Source organism: Carcharodon carcharias, chromosome 7 (genome assembly GCF_017639515.1).
Source record: "Carcharodon carcharias isolate sCarCar2 chromosome 7, sCarCar2.pri, whole genome shotgun sequence".
In the NCBI taxonomy this organism is placed as follows: domain Eukaryota; kingdom Metazoa; phylum Chordata; class Chondrichthyes; order Lamniformes; family Lamnidae; genus Carcharodon; species Carcharodon carcharias.
Genome location: NC_054473.1, coordinates 128,559,948 through 128,574,412, shown reverse-complemented (window position 1 = coordinate 128,574,412; position 14,465 = coordinate 128,559,948). Strand labels below are relative to the sequence as shown.

Below are 14,465 nucleotides of genomic sequence, written 5' to 3'. Positions count from 1 at the left end.
TTCCTGTTCTGCAAATTCATTGCCAGACGTCTTGAATCCAAGACAGCTTGCACAAATAAGCAATCTTATATTCAAAAATAGCCACATTATACTAACTACAGAAATGATACTTAAACATATTGTAGCAACAGATTTTGCTAAACCATTAATTGATCTTTGAATACCCGGTAATTATTTCTCTGGAAATAGAAAATCCATGCAAACATTTAAACTATTCACAGTTTACGGAACATTTTTTGCAATGGTTTAGAATATAGCTTGTTCAGTATTCATTGGGGTTTTGCTCTTATCCTTCATGATCAGCCTCGCATTTCTGCAGAATCATTCCAGTGTGGAGTGTGTTGTTAGTTATGTGGCCATTTTAATCTTGGATTTGTTTCCAGTATTTCCAGCTGTGACAGCTGTAGTAAGCTATCTGAAATGTAAGCTTTTTGTAAGTTTTTGAATATGCATCACCTCTGCAAAGAGTGTTTTCATTGCCTCCAGGGTATCTTCTATAAAGTGGTGCAAACAAATGCAGAATTATTATGTCACATTGCGAAAAGTTATTTGACCTAGTTAGATATTCCAACAAGCAATGGGGTGCCAGATAAGGTGTTGGATACAGATTTAATAATAGCCTTCAAAAGGGAATTAGATAAATATTTGGAGAAAAATTTGCAGAGATATGGGAAAAGAGTTGCGGAGCGGGACAAACTGGATTGCTCTTTGAAAGAATTAATGCAAACGTGATGGTCTGAATGGCTTCCTTCTGTGCTGTACTATTCTTTGATACTATGAAATTAAAATCTCAAACATGCACGCCGAAAATGAGTGAATGCTGCTTGTGTTAAGGTTTTCTTTTATTTGGATCCTGGGCAGAAACTTAAATCAATCCTATGATAAGATGTCTGTGTTGTGCAGTTGTGCAATCATATTGCTGTAAGTGCGTCCAGGGAAGCCACATATTTAGTATGGCAAATGTAAAAATAGAATGCAATATATTTTGGTGCAATTGATAAAAATATGCAGTGGTACAATTGGAGTATTCTAATACCTCCTGAAAGAGACCATCAGTAATAGTCTAACAAATTTTGTAGTTTTATTTTGTTGTTGCTTTAAGTTATGCAACTGTTCCCTCCAAAAAATATTTTTGCAGCAATTATAAACTTTTTGTTTATTGCATTACAGTTGAGCCACTTTGGTGGAAAAGTAAAGTTCAAATATTTAGACCTGAGTGAAAAGTATTAAAGACTGTAACAAAAGAATTATCAGTTTTGCTTAAAGTGAGTAATACCAACTGAATACTGGTGCATTTGTCAGGAGTGAATTTTTGTAGTTTTCACTTTCTCCTGCCTCAATTTTCCTATCTTGAATTTTGACCCCAACATCAATGAATCGTGCATATGTACTTTTTAACTGGCTGTATTTTAACTTTATAGAATCAGCATCTGCATTCTTTACCAGAAAATTGGCATCTGCTGAGTGTGCAGAACTGGAGGAAATGAGGTGTGGAATGGAATATGTGTTTTGCCTCATTAATTCATCACTCTGGAGAATCCAACATTTTCACTGTCAAATATATATGCATTTCTGACTATATCCCATGGTTTTCAGAAACAGCAGGCTATTTCCTAGGTCAGTCAGCACTGTTTTCTCTACACCATTGCTCGAAATCCTGGGCTGTGTCCTGATACTACACTAGCAGGCTCTGCAGATTCTGTGCTCCTTTTGGAGAAGAGATTAACATTGAGCAGTTGGCATAAAGCTTTCCAACTGATCTAGCAGCTCGAGTTACAAAGAATTGGACTTCCACCAGACAGCTGTGTAATTTGAAGCCCAAGCAATGACATTGACCCTCATCTAGCTGCATTGGTGAATTTTGAAAAGAAACTCTGCTGTCCCAGGGCACCAAAGGTTTGGACCAGAATCTTTCTGGTATTGGCCCTGTTAATGAACTATTCATTTGCTAAGTAAGCTATGCCCAAGTGCCAAATACATAGAGGACTTATTATATTGAACACAAGTTAACTTCGATTAACAGTGTATAAATCTTAGATTGACACATAGTAAGATGTTTAAGGAATCAAAATGTGCCCCGTTGCTGCTGGCTTTAAAATTGGAATAGGCATAACAAAGCAAATAAGTGGACTTAACACCATGAAACTGTGGGTTAATGAGTTTTATTGTTTTGAAGGAGCTACGGTAAATGGCTGTTGATCTAATTGGGAAAGAGATATGAGATTTTCTTACTTGTTGCTAAACTGATAGATTATATGGCTATTGAGAGGCGCAAAGCCCAGAACTTCCTAGCCACAGGTTAGGCTAGGGGGATTGGGGTAAGTGACTTAAAAATAGAAAACAAAATGTGCAGGGTATCTGATTGTCATTACCCCGCGATGTGCACTGTTCCAGAGAGGATGGGTGCCCTTATCGTTGTCGAGTTGTCTGCCATAGTGACTCCATTTTCCCCAGTGTTGCAGACAAAATTGCACACACTCGGCATCGTAGTTCATTCTGATGTAGAGGACTGGTGTGTCTGTAGGTTTTGGCATTATAGTGCTTGGGAGTGAATGTGGGAAAAAAATCTTTTTTCAGAATTACACGTGTAAAACAAATATTTGTATTCATGTAGCATATTTTTTTATTCATTCATGCGATATGGGCTTCACTGGCTGGGCCAGCATTTATTGCCCATCCCTAGTTGCCCTTGAGATGGTGGTGCTGAGCTGCTTTCTTGAACTGCTGCAGTCCGTGTGGTGTAGGTATACCCGCAGTGCCGTTAGGAAGGGAGTTCCAGGACTTTGAACCAGTCATAGTGAAGGAATGGCGATATATTTCCAAGTCCGGATGGTGAGTAACTTGGAGGGGAATTTACAGGTGGTAGTGTTCCTATCTATCTGCTGCTCTTGTCGTTCTAGGTGGTAGTGGTCATGAGTTTGCAGGGTGCTATCTAATGATGAATCATTGGTGAATCATAGTATCTCAGAGTTTGAGACAATAAACTAGCGTTGAAGACTGTTATATAGGCCACTTGGCTTATTTAGACATGTAGACAAATGAATACTGTTTCATCCTTTTAATGAACCCACTCACAATTTACCAAACTTCATTCCTTTTGTGAAATACTGCCAGATTGTAGTTGTAATTAGTGTTGTTGTACATTAATTTTTTAAAAAGCCTTGTAAAGGTCTGTGTATCCAATACCGCCAAAACTAGAACTTCACACCAAATTCTGCAACACAAATGTCCCAAAGCCAAGTATATTACAGAAATAATTGATTTGTACTGTGAAACATGATGTCCAAAATGGCAGTAAAACACCCAGAATTCCATGTTGTGAAATGCTGATTGGTTGGCAGCCCTTTTCTCATGCACTATAATTTGGTATTCCCTTTGAAAATTGGCATTTTTTGTGTCTGTGCTGATGAGTGCAAGATGAAAAGCTTTGACAACATGTCTCTTTTATCAGCAATACTCAAGTTCTGTACTACCAAGCACTATAGTTCATTTTCCTGAGAAAAATATATTTTAAATGGGAAATTTTGTTCCCTTGTACATGTATAATTTCATGTTATGCTGTTTGTCCATTCATGAACATTCAATTGTCACCTAAGTAACAAAGCCATACTTTATTATATGTTCATTAAACTTAATGAGTAACTGCATAAATCTTGCTTTTCCTGATGCTCTCCTTCCACCTCCACCCCCCTGCCCCCCCAACAGCTCTGGCATTCTTCTCACACCAGTATCCAGTGCTCTCTTCTCATTGTTGACTTATTATTTTAATTTTATCAAAATGCTAATGTAATTTTAGTGATTTGTCAGACTTATCCTGCAGTTGTAATGATTTTATGTTTTTTTGCTTATAGCCATGGCCCAGTGTTTCAAACCTAGCCAAGGACTTTATAGACCGACTGCTTACTGTGGATCCCAGTGAAAGACTGACTGTGGGCCAGGCCTTGAAGCACCCCTGGATAGTAAGCATGGCAGCCTCCTCCTCTATGAAGAACCTGCATCGCTCTATATCTCAGAACCTTTTGAAGAGAGCTTCATCTCGATGCCAAAGCATCAAGTCAGCCCAGTCCACAAGATCTAGTCGGTCCACAAAGTCCAACAAGTCGCGGAGAGTACGAGAGCGGGAACTGCGAGAGCTTAATTTACGGTACCAACAGCAGTACGAGGGCTGAAAAGGACTTGGAGCATTTTTACACAATGTTGCCTTTCACTGTGCACTTTTTATTCATGTATCTCTCAACAGCAAGTTGACCATTGTGGATTCAGGAGAGTTTACACAAACCACTTCCTGCCAATTTAAAAGAAAAAATTGCTTGAATTAATTTCCAATTGTTACTGCAAACTTAATTGCTAACTCTCAGAAGATAAAACTGACCAATGTTCAAAATTCTAGTGGAAAATATTGAGCCAATAAGACTTTTTCTAATTAAATTAGCTAAATGTAAATGATTAAATGACTACTGTACATAATGAGGCCATTTACAGGAGTAAACTTTGATTGGCATATCTAAAATTGCTCTAAAAAGGGCTAGAAATGCTGAGCCTTGATGTGCTGGTTATATTTCATAAGTTCCAGTTAATTCCAGTTTTATAAGCTTGTGTTTGTAATTGTATTGCTGTCTTCTCCATATACACTATTTTCAATACCTTAATCTGGTAACGTTGACTCCCATTTTGCAAAAGAAACCATTACTGGTTTTTAATACATCCAAGATATAAATGAAAGTTTCTGACTCAAATATGCATAATAGATACTTAACCTGCCAAGGAAATGTCTGAAGTTTGATGTAGGTGCACCAGGAATGCATACTAAGGCAGCTTTTTACAAACTTGTACTTTTTCTATGTTTTAAACTCTTTCTTACAGTTGCACATCTTTCTTTTGCATTCAACAATGAATGCAATGAAAGCAATTCAATTTTTCTCAGCAAAAATATTTTGTTACATATATAAATTGTTTAATAAGCCACGAGGCTAAAAAAACAAAAATCACAATCACTGCATGCACTAACTTTATGTGCACTTCATCAATAGTTCTTCTGTTACACTATAACTCCTGATGCAGTGTCCACTGGCGCAAACATGGATTTACCCCATGTTGACAGTGGTGGCAATATGGCTTGCATCTGCACCATCCTGTCCACTGCTGGTCTGAGCCCTTATCACTTCTCTCACTACCTTCCGACTGCCATCCTGTGATGCCTCTCACCGAGGCCTCAGTGCCTCCCGCTCACAGCCTCTTGCCTGAGCCCTTACCATCCTTTCCATTGCCCTTGCTGGAGACCTCACTTGCTGCCCCTCTCCTGCACTTACAGCACAATTAGACATGGAGAAAACTCCCTGCACATTGTCCCATTGCACACTTCCTAGGAAAGATACAACATGGATCTCCTGCAATAATACCTGATACTCAATCTGCTTAAGCATTGCAATTTTTATTTTAAAAAATGCAGGTGTTTTTTAGAGAAGAAGGTATAGCATTGTTTGTAGTTTCCAGTTCAAGGTGTAATTTTTTTCCTGGCTGTGTTTGGCCTGTACCATCTTTGATGTTGACAACTGCCTGGGATATCGTTGGCAGTGATATCCCAGGCACTGCAACTGCATGTGCATGGCGTGCGCCCTCTGCAGAGGTGTCATCACCTAACTCTGCCCTTTCATTAACCTAGGTGTGCATGTCCAAATAAGTGATCATGAATTTAGTTTGTGGTTGTGCCTTTAATGAGTATCCCAAAAGCAGTCATAATTAGAAGCAGAATTAGCCCATTTTCAAATTTGCCCGTTTTAATTTAATGGTATCACAGGTGAGATGAAAGAGGAGAGATTGTTCAATTAATGATGATGTTGTAAGTCAGCTGTGGATATTATTGTGAGTTGCTGCCATACCAAATGTATGCAAGCAATAACCTCAATTTGAACAAACCCATAGCTTCTTTCAACCTATTTTAAATTCTGTTTTAAAACTGCGTTTATTTTCTTCCTCTGGATCTTCACATGTGATTTCCAGGCTGAGTGGGTGGGTAAGCAGGTGACCTGTTGTCAGACCTCAATTGTAGTATGTGTACAACATCAGCCCAGGATGACTTATTCAATTTGTCATTCTGCAGCTGGGTTAGTCTTTACCTCCTCAAGGGTATTAGAGCCACCATACCCAATAATGGAGGTGCAGGTACAGACCTGTGTCCATCCTCAAAACACAACTGTTTTGAATGAAGATCATTTGTCCTCTAATTCTTTGCGTATTAGTTTGAACTGTGTCATACTTTGGTGAGGCATTTGTCTCTGACACAGGGCAGTAAATAGTACTGTTATGCAGATTCATACTTATGATATTCCTGCACCAGGTCCCACTTACTTTTCACCCCTAAGCTTGCTAACCCACGATGACTCCAGGTCCCTTGACATCTCCAAAGTAAAATTATTATTCTTACGTTTATATTCCTTCTTGGTCTTACCCTTCCCTATCTATCTAGTCTCCTCTAGCCCTCCAACTTGCCTCACCGTCCTCTTGAACTCTATATTTCTCTGGCAGGTATTTTGTGCTTCCCGCTCCAATGCCTCAGCATTGACAGCCCTGCCTTTAGTTGTATAGGTCCCGTGCTCTGAAATTCCTTCCCTCTCCCTTTCTCTCCTCCTCTAAGTGGAGAAATAAAAATTTTGTTCATGCAGTGATGCAGTGTGTTGTGAAAATCAGTAATGCACTAACTGAAAAGGTGTGGATGAAGGTTCAGCTTTCAAAAGGAAATTGGACATTTATTTAAGAAAGAAGAATGTGCAGGGCTATGGGGAAAGTGCAGGGGAGTGGACTAATTGGATAGCTCTTTCAAAGAGCCAGCACAGGCATGATGGGCCAAATGGTCACTTTCTGCACTGTAAATTTCAATGATTTGAATCTCCTTAAAATCAACCTCTTTGATTAAACTTTTGGTTTAGTGTGAGTTCTTGTCTGATTATTTCTCTGTAAAGCACCATGGAAAGCTTTTCCGCATTAATGGCACTATATAAATTGTTGAAAATTATATATTAATATAATTTGAAAATATCTAAAGAAAAAGGCCATTGTTCTTGCACATCAAAAAAGCATAACTTAAGATGCATTTTCATCCTTTGCCAGCAAATTTTGCCTGCAGTCTTTCTTTCCCCTCATATGACACTGGTAGTTGAAACTAGCTAAATAGCTTGAGTCCCTTAGAAGGATTTTATAACATGGGTCCTTTAATGTTCTGATATTTTTCTGCATAGTTGAATAATAGCTTGCTCACACTCTATGTTTGTGTCCTTTTGCTTATTGTTTGGTATTTATCAGTTTGCTACATAGTCGTTTGCCAATATTAAGCAATCAAAGTGGAAGTAATCCTTTTAAGTATATTAAAAATCATTCAGTTTTATAAATCTTCTGTAATCTTCCATGACAGCATTGGTAGGAGTGACCAGTTTTGTTTTGGAGACAAAGTCCCGTCTTCACATTGAGGATACCCTTCATTGCATTGTGTGGCACTACCACTGTGCTAAATGGGATAGATTTCGAACAGATCTAGCAACTTAAGACTGGGCCATCAGCAGCAGTAACATTGTACTCAACTACAATCTGTAACCTCATGGTCCAGCATAACCCCCACTCTACTATTATCACTAAGCCAGAGTTCAATGAAGAGTGCAGGAGGGCATGCCAGGAGCAGCACCAGGCATACCTAAAAATGCAGTGTCAACCTGGTGAAGCTACTTCGCAGGACCACTTGCATGCCAAACAGCATAAGCAGTAAGCGATTCCACAACCAACAAATCAGATCTAAGCTCTGCAGTCCTGCCAAACCCAGTCGTGAATGGCGGTGGGCAATCAACCTCCTCATTGGAGGAGGAGGCTCCACAAATATCCCCTTCCTCAATAATGGAGGAGCACCTCAGTGCAAAAGGTAAGGCTGACACATTTGCAACAGTCTTCAGCCAGAAGTGTCGAGTGGATAATCCATCTTGGCCTCCTCTGGAGGTCCCCAGCATCACATCCCAATTTGACTCTCTGCATGTGATATCAAGAAGTGGCTGAAGGCACTGAATAATGCAATGGCCATGGGCCCTGACACTATTCCGGCAATTGTACTGAAGATTTGTGCTCCAGAACTTGCTGTGCCCCTAGCCAAGCTGTTCCAGTACAGCTATAGCACTGGCATCTACCCGGCAATGTCAAGTTACAGCCCCATCAGTCTACTCTCGATCATCAATGAAGCAATGGAAGGGGTCATCTATAGTGCTATCAAGTGGCACTTGCTTATTAATAACCTGCTCACTGACGCTCAGTTTGGGTTGTGCCATGGTCACTCAGCTTCTGACCTCATTACAACCTTGATTCAAACATGGACAAAAGAACTGTACTTAGAGGTGAGGTGAGAGTGACTGCCCTTGACATCAAAGCTGCATTTAACCAAAGGTGACATCAAGGAGCCCTAGCAAAACTGGAGTCAATGGCAGTCAAGGGAAAACTCTCAATGGTTGGAGTTATACCTAGCACAAAGGAAGATGGTTGTGGTTGTTGGAGGTCAATCATCTCAGATCCAGGACATCACTGCAAGAGTTCCTCAGGGTAGTGTCCTTGGCCCAACCATCTTCAACAGCTTCATCAATGACCTTCCTTCCATCTTAAGGTTAGAAGTGGGAATATTCACTGAAGATTGCAAAATTTTCAGCACCATTCACGACGACTCAGATACTGAAGCAGTCCATGTCCAAATGCAGCAAGCCCTGGACAATATCCAGGCTTGGGCTGACAAGTGGCAAGTAACATATGCACCACACAAGTGCCAGGCAATGGCCATCTCCAAGAAGAGAGATTCTAACCATTGCCCTTTGATGGTCAATGGCGTTACCATCACTGAATTCCCAACTGTCAACATCCTTGGTGGGGGGGTGGGGGGGTTACCATTGACCAGAAACTGAACTGGACTAGCCATTTAAATACTGTGGCTACAAGAGCAGGTCAAAGGCTTGGCATCCTGTGGCGAGTAACTCAACGTCTTGACTCCCCAAAGCCTGTCCACCATCTATAAGGCGCAAGTCAAGAGTGTGATGGAATACTCTGCACTTGCCTAGATGAGTGCAGCTCCAATGACACTCAAGCTTGACATCATCCACGGCAAAGCAACCTGCTTGATTGGTACCCCTTGCACAAACATTCATTCCCTCCACCACCTACGAACAGTGGCAGCAGTGTGTATCATCTACAAGATGCACTGCAGAAACTCACCAAGCCTCCTTAGGCAACACCTTCCAAACCCACAACCGCTACCATCTAGAAGGATAAGGGCAGCAGATACATGGAAACACCACCACCCGGACGTTTGCCTCCAAGCCACTCACCATACTGACTTAGGAATATATCACCCTTCCTTCACTGTCACTGGATCAAAAACCTGGAACTCCCTCTAACAGCACTGAGGGTATACCTACACATGGACTGCAGCAATGCAAGAAGGCAGCTCACTACCACCTTCTCAAGTGCAATTAGGGATGGGCAATACATACTGGCCTAGCCAGCAACGCCCACATCCCATAAATGAATTTTTTTTAAAAATACCTTCTAACGCTGGGCACAGTCCTCTTTTTGGAGAGGGGGTGAGATAGGGGAATTCATTGCTATCATTAGAAGACACTATGGGTTATAAATGTGGAGCTAGATAGGGCAAGGTATGTAGTCGCCGGGAGCTAAATTCATAACTTCCCATCAATAATCACATTCTCTGGCTTCTCAAAATGAATGTCATACCCTGAGTATGACCAGTAATAGCTATTTCATGGTAGATACCGACTGAAATTAGTACCTTCCTAATTGTTTTCCCAAAGGTGAAAATTAAATTTTCCTCTAGCTACTGCATGTGTGATAAATGTAATTATGTTTCGGCTGTGAAAATACTCTTCATTACAGAACGTTGGGTTTGGTGGACCAGTTTGGATATGCAAAAGCAATTCATACATCAGTGGTTTGTGTTTTAATGTTTCTGTAATGTAACCAGTTCTTTGCATGATTTTTCTTCACCACGGAAACCTATTTTTCTTTAGAGACCAAACATTGTCAGGAATTTCTGGCCAGTTAGAAATCTTGTTAATGAGCATAAAATCTGGCTAATTGTTGTATTGCTGAGTGTAGAGGAAGTTTAACAAGACATATCAAAAATGCCATTAAAAATTCTCAACAGTCTTAATTTCTGATCCTTTATATTTGCCAAACCATCCACACCATAAGCAATTAAGATTCTACATTATCAGCATTTTGAGTTTGAGTTTTTAATGGTCAATTACCAATGATACTAGGGTGTACTATAAGCAGTGTAGATTACTGTAAAAATATGTGTAGTTTATGGTCTGTGGTTATGAGCTTGCAGGTTTGAATCAGTGAGCTTCTCCCAGTGTAGCCTAAACACCAGTAAATTGGAGCTCACATGCTGCTTCATATAATATTGATGTTGAAGTGAAACTGTCTCTGATAGCAATTGACACGGGTGCGTCTCTCTGAAGTGGGTTCATGCGATTACTGAAGGGCTAAAATGATGGCTTTATTGTATTCTGCCTAAAGGACCGCTGCTGAGTGGAGCAAAAAATACAATTCACCTGATTTCTTGTCATCATTAGTGTTTGTATTTGGGTAAATAATTTTGGTATTTTACTTTTGTTGAAATTGGTCAAAAGTTGCATCTTGACGTATGTAGAGCCAATATTAATTTGAAGCTTCTGTGGGCGGTCACAAAAACATAAAGTTTTAGGATGCATTGCAAACTTAACACATTTCATATGCAATCCTCAATATGCATAGTTTCAAATAACCTTCTGCCATGTGTCATTAGATGTTTTGATCTTATGACATTTTGTCATTATTTTCCCCTTCATTGTGATTTCACCAAATGAATTGGGACAATCGTGATTCTGTCCCAAGAGCTGAAATTTGTACTCCATGCACATTTTTAATGAAAGAGAAGTGGTCACTTTGGTTTTAGCCACAGCCTTAGCCCTGTTATCTTTTCACTAACTGACCTCTTCACACATTTAATTTCTAAATCTAATTAAGTTTGAGCAGAGCTTTAGATTAACTCCAAACATCTTTCTCCATGGTATGCTTGAATATAGACAAAATCCTGAGACCACTCTTACTTCATTACTGGCATAGTTCACACTCATGGCTGGTTTCTGGATTTCTAGGTTGACTGCACAAGAACTCCTGGCAACCTGTGTTCATTTCATGTATTATATGTAAAAGAAATTAGATTTCATCGAAGTCTAATTAATTGTACCTATTGTAAATATGTGCTATGTAAGTGCTGTGAATTAAGAGCCAGTAAATCAAAGAAACTATCACTTAGTAAAATTCACCTACTATATTCCAAAGGAACATTGGGTTTATGATACCACTGAAGAAGCAGGCCCTGCAATTGTTATGTTGTTGTCTTTATTGGGAAGTCTTATTGCTCCATTAATGAAATACGTTGCTTAGAATATTATTGATTATGTCTTTTTTTTTCTGCCTCAACTGAACATAAAACCTTTTGGATAATTTATCTGTTCACAAGATCATTTGAGACTTCAGTATTCATGCGATGAATGTTGTGTAAGAATTTAAAGTAGGAATTTCTCCAATTATTTTATTTGCTCAAGTTCCCCTTTTTAAAAAATACAATATATTTCAAGGCAAATGCTGTGTGGATTAAAATGATGTTTTTAACATATTAACTGCTGGTACTGCTTTGAGTTTTTATTTAAATTGCTGTTAAATTATACAAAATCACATTCCACATGTTTTGCTGATTTAATTTTTAAACTTGTTAATAAATTCACCTATTTGCTTTTTTACTCTGGAAATGTGGTTTAAAAACCAAAATATAGTAGGGAAGATGTGTACCAGTTTTTTCAATAGTAGCTTCCCACATATGCTAATTTAATTGGTAAACATCAGACCAAGTAAATAAATTTATTTTCACTATTGATGTATGTCAAGAATGATTTTTTTCATGATAGCCGAGAAATCCAGTACCAATATGTTCAAGCCATGATAGTAGTGGTGCCTTTTTCCTTCTGTTCCAGTTTTTAAAAAATCCTCCACTCTAAGAAAAACAATAATGCAATCAGTGTTGTCACAAGGCTTATTTAGCACATTGGTGTGAGCCCACTATAAAATAATTACACTTGAGCCAATATGCATTAATGTTGTGCTGTACATTTGATTTGTCAGTTGAACTTTCAGCATCTGTACTTTCCACTGTTATAAAGCTCCAAGTGCATTCTGGAGAGAAAACTACACTTGGAAGAACGCAATCGATTATTGTACAGTTTAAATGGACATGGGATCAAAATTTCTCATGCCCACCAGTATGCTTTACTAAAAATCCAAATGACACACTGCATGCAATAATGTGCTTTACTTGAATTTATAAAACATGAATGTGAAATGGAAGATGGGACTTTTTCCCTAGACCTGCTCAATTCTGTGTATGTGCGAACTTCAATTGACTTTGCAGATGAATGGGTCAGTTGAGAATTTATTGCTGTGGGTCCTCCTAACCTGTAGAAACACTAGAGTATTTTCTTTGCACTAGATTAATCAGGACCACTGTTAAGATGAAATCATTGTGATGTTTGTGGAGATGGTTTCCTAATAGTGGTCCAGAACATAAAATGTTACGAAAGTAAGCTTACGAATGCTGATAGTAGGGAAGGTATTTCCACCTTGGGCAGGTAGCAACGAAAGTAGGAGATGAGCAGTTTGGAAGTTCAAAAGTTTGGACACCAAATCAGTGCTGTACTAATACAGAACAGGGCTATGATAATTGCCTTCCCATTGCAGTATAGCCGGTTAATCTGATTGACTGCAGAAAAGCTCCTGTGACTTATGCGCTTATTAATAATGTTCACAGTATCACAGCAAGCATCTTACTAAATTCCCAAAGCACTTTAGTGCAAATGAAATACTCTATACAATGTGCTAATTTAAAGCGGCCCATCATTTTTTTTTATACATTGTAAAAATAATAAAGGCAGCTTTGTCTACCACTGGGACCAAATACTAAGACATTGCAATGTGGAATAGTCAGTTGCCAATCTGACATGCATCCCTATAATGCCTTTTTGCCAAATTCAATTTCTGGCCGGTTCACAAGAATTTTTTGGATTTGCTGTTTTAGAAACTATTGTGTTTAGTTTTATTGCCTTTTGTTATTTCTACAATTGTTTATAAATATGTCAATAAATACAATTATCATTTGTAGATCACTTTTGTTGAGCATTAATCTGTAACTCAAAAGTTAGATATTTTATGGAAGTTATTTATTTTATGTATTCAGTCTGCTTAATTTGTATGTAATGGTAAATGTCTCCATGGTATTACATTAAAGTGAAGTTTTCATTCGCTTTTTCCTTTCTTCGGTACATTTATCCTGGGATTTAGCGTGTAGTAAACTTTTATGTGTATTTCACCTTATTTGTCAATTAAAAAGAATACTACTCACTTGAGTTGCCTCTGAGTTTAAATGTTGTAAAATGAAGTTTGTGTAGACTCAATGACCCTTTGCAGTTATTTAATAGTACTGGGCAAGGCAGGTTGAAAACAAACATTCTTCTACATTTATTCAACTTTAATGTAACCGGGGGTTGAGAGGAGGGGGGCTCAAGGAGAGAGAGATAAACACTGTTCCTTAGAGAGTTGCACTTTATGCAAGATCCCCTCAACAAGTGCTCCTATCCACTCTGCACTTAAAGCTCCATTTGCAATCACGTTGGTTTCTGGCTGACATTAATGGCAGTAGTCTTATTCATGTTGATGAAAATGATCTTTTATCCGTTTAATCATTATCTTTAGCACTCAAATTGAATAAGCCTAAGGCCGTTTAGCTGAGGTCCTGTTTTAAAAAAACAGACATTGATAACACTGCAAGTTGTGCCAAAATATGTTCTATTTTTATTGCCAGGATGGCTAGACTGGATCCCCTTCAAATCTGCGGTCATCATCCTTCTCCTCAAAAAGCCAACCTTTGACCCTTCTCAAAAACTACTGCCCATATCCCAATTCCCCTTTTCTCTCCTAAGTGCTAGAATGTGCTGTCACTTCCCAAATATGTGCCCATATTTCTCAGACTTCCATGTGTGAATTCCTTCAAGCAGGTTTCTACCACTGTCTGAGGCTGAACTAGATAGTTTGTAACTTTGACATCATATTTGACCTGAAGGCGAGTTTCAAGCCGCATGCAATGCTGATACTCTTATTTCCACCTCAATAATGTCACCTGACTTTGACCCTGTCTTTGCCCATCTGCAGCTGAAACCCTCATCCATGTCTTTGTTACCCCTAAACCTGATTATTCCAGTGCACTCTTGGTGAGCCTCTGTCATGATAATGAAGAAGAAAAAGCACCAAATTACATCCAGAAACATTGGACTTTAAAAACAGGACCTGAGTTTTTAAAAAATGCACACAAGCCACCGGCTGGAATGCTGCAG

General features: G+C 38.9%; 1 protein-coding gene across 1 annotated transcript in view; it reads left to right on the top strand.

Annotated features, from left to right (window-relative positions):
• Positions 1 to 6,983, top strand: part of pskh1 (protein serine kinase H1) — a 47,954-nt gene extending 40,971 nt beyond the window's left edge. The window contains exon 3 of the mRNA XM_041192533.1: positions 3,852 to 6,983. Coding sequence (XP_041048467.1) covers positions 3,852 to 4,169 — 318 coding nt within the window. The 3' untranslated portion in view covers positions 4,170 to 6,983. The remainder of the gene's footprint in view (positions 1 to 3,851) is intronic.
• Positions 6,984 to 14,465: the final 7,482 nt, after the last annotated feature.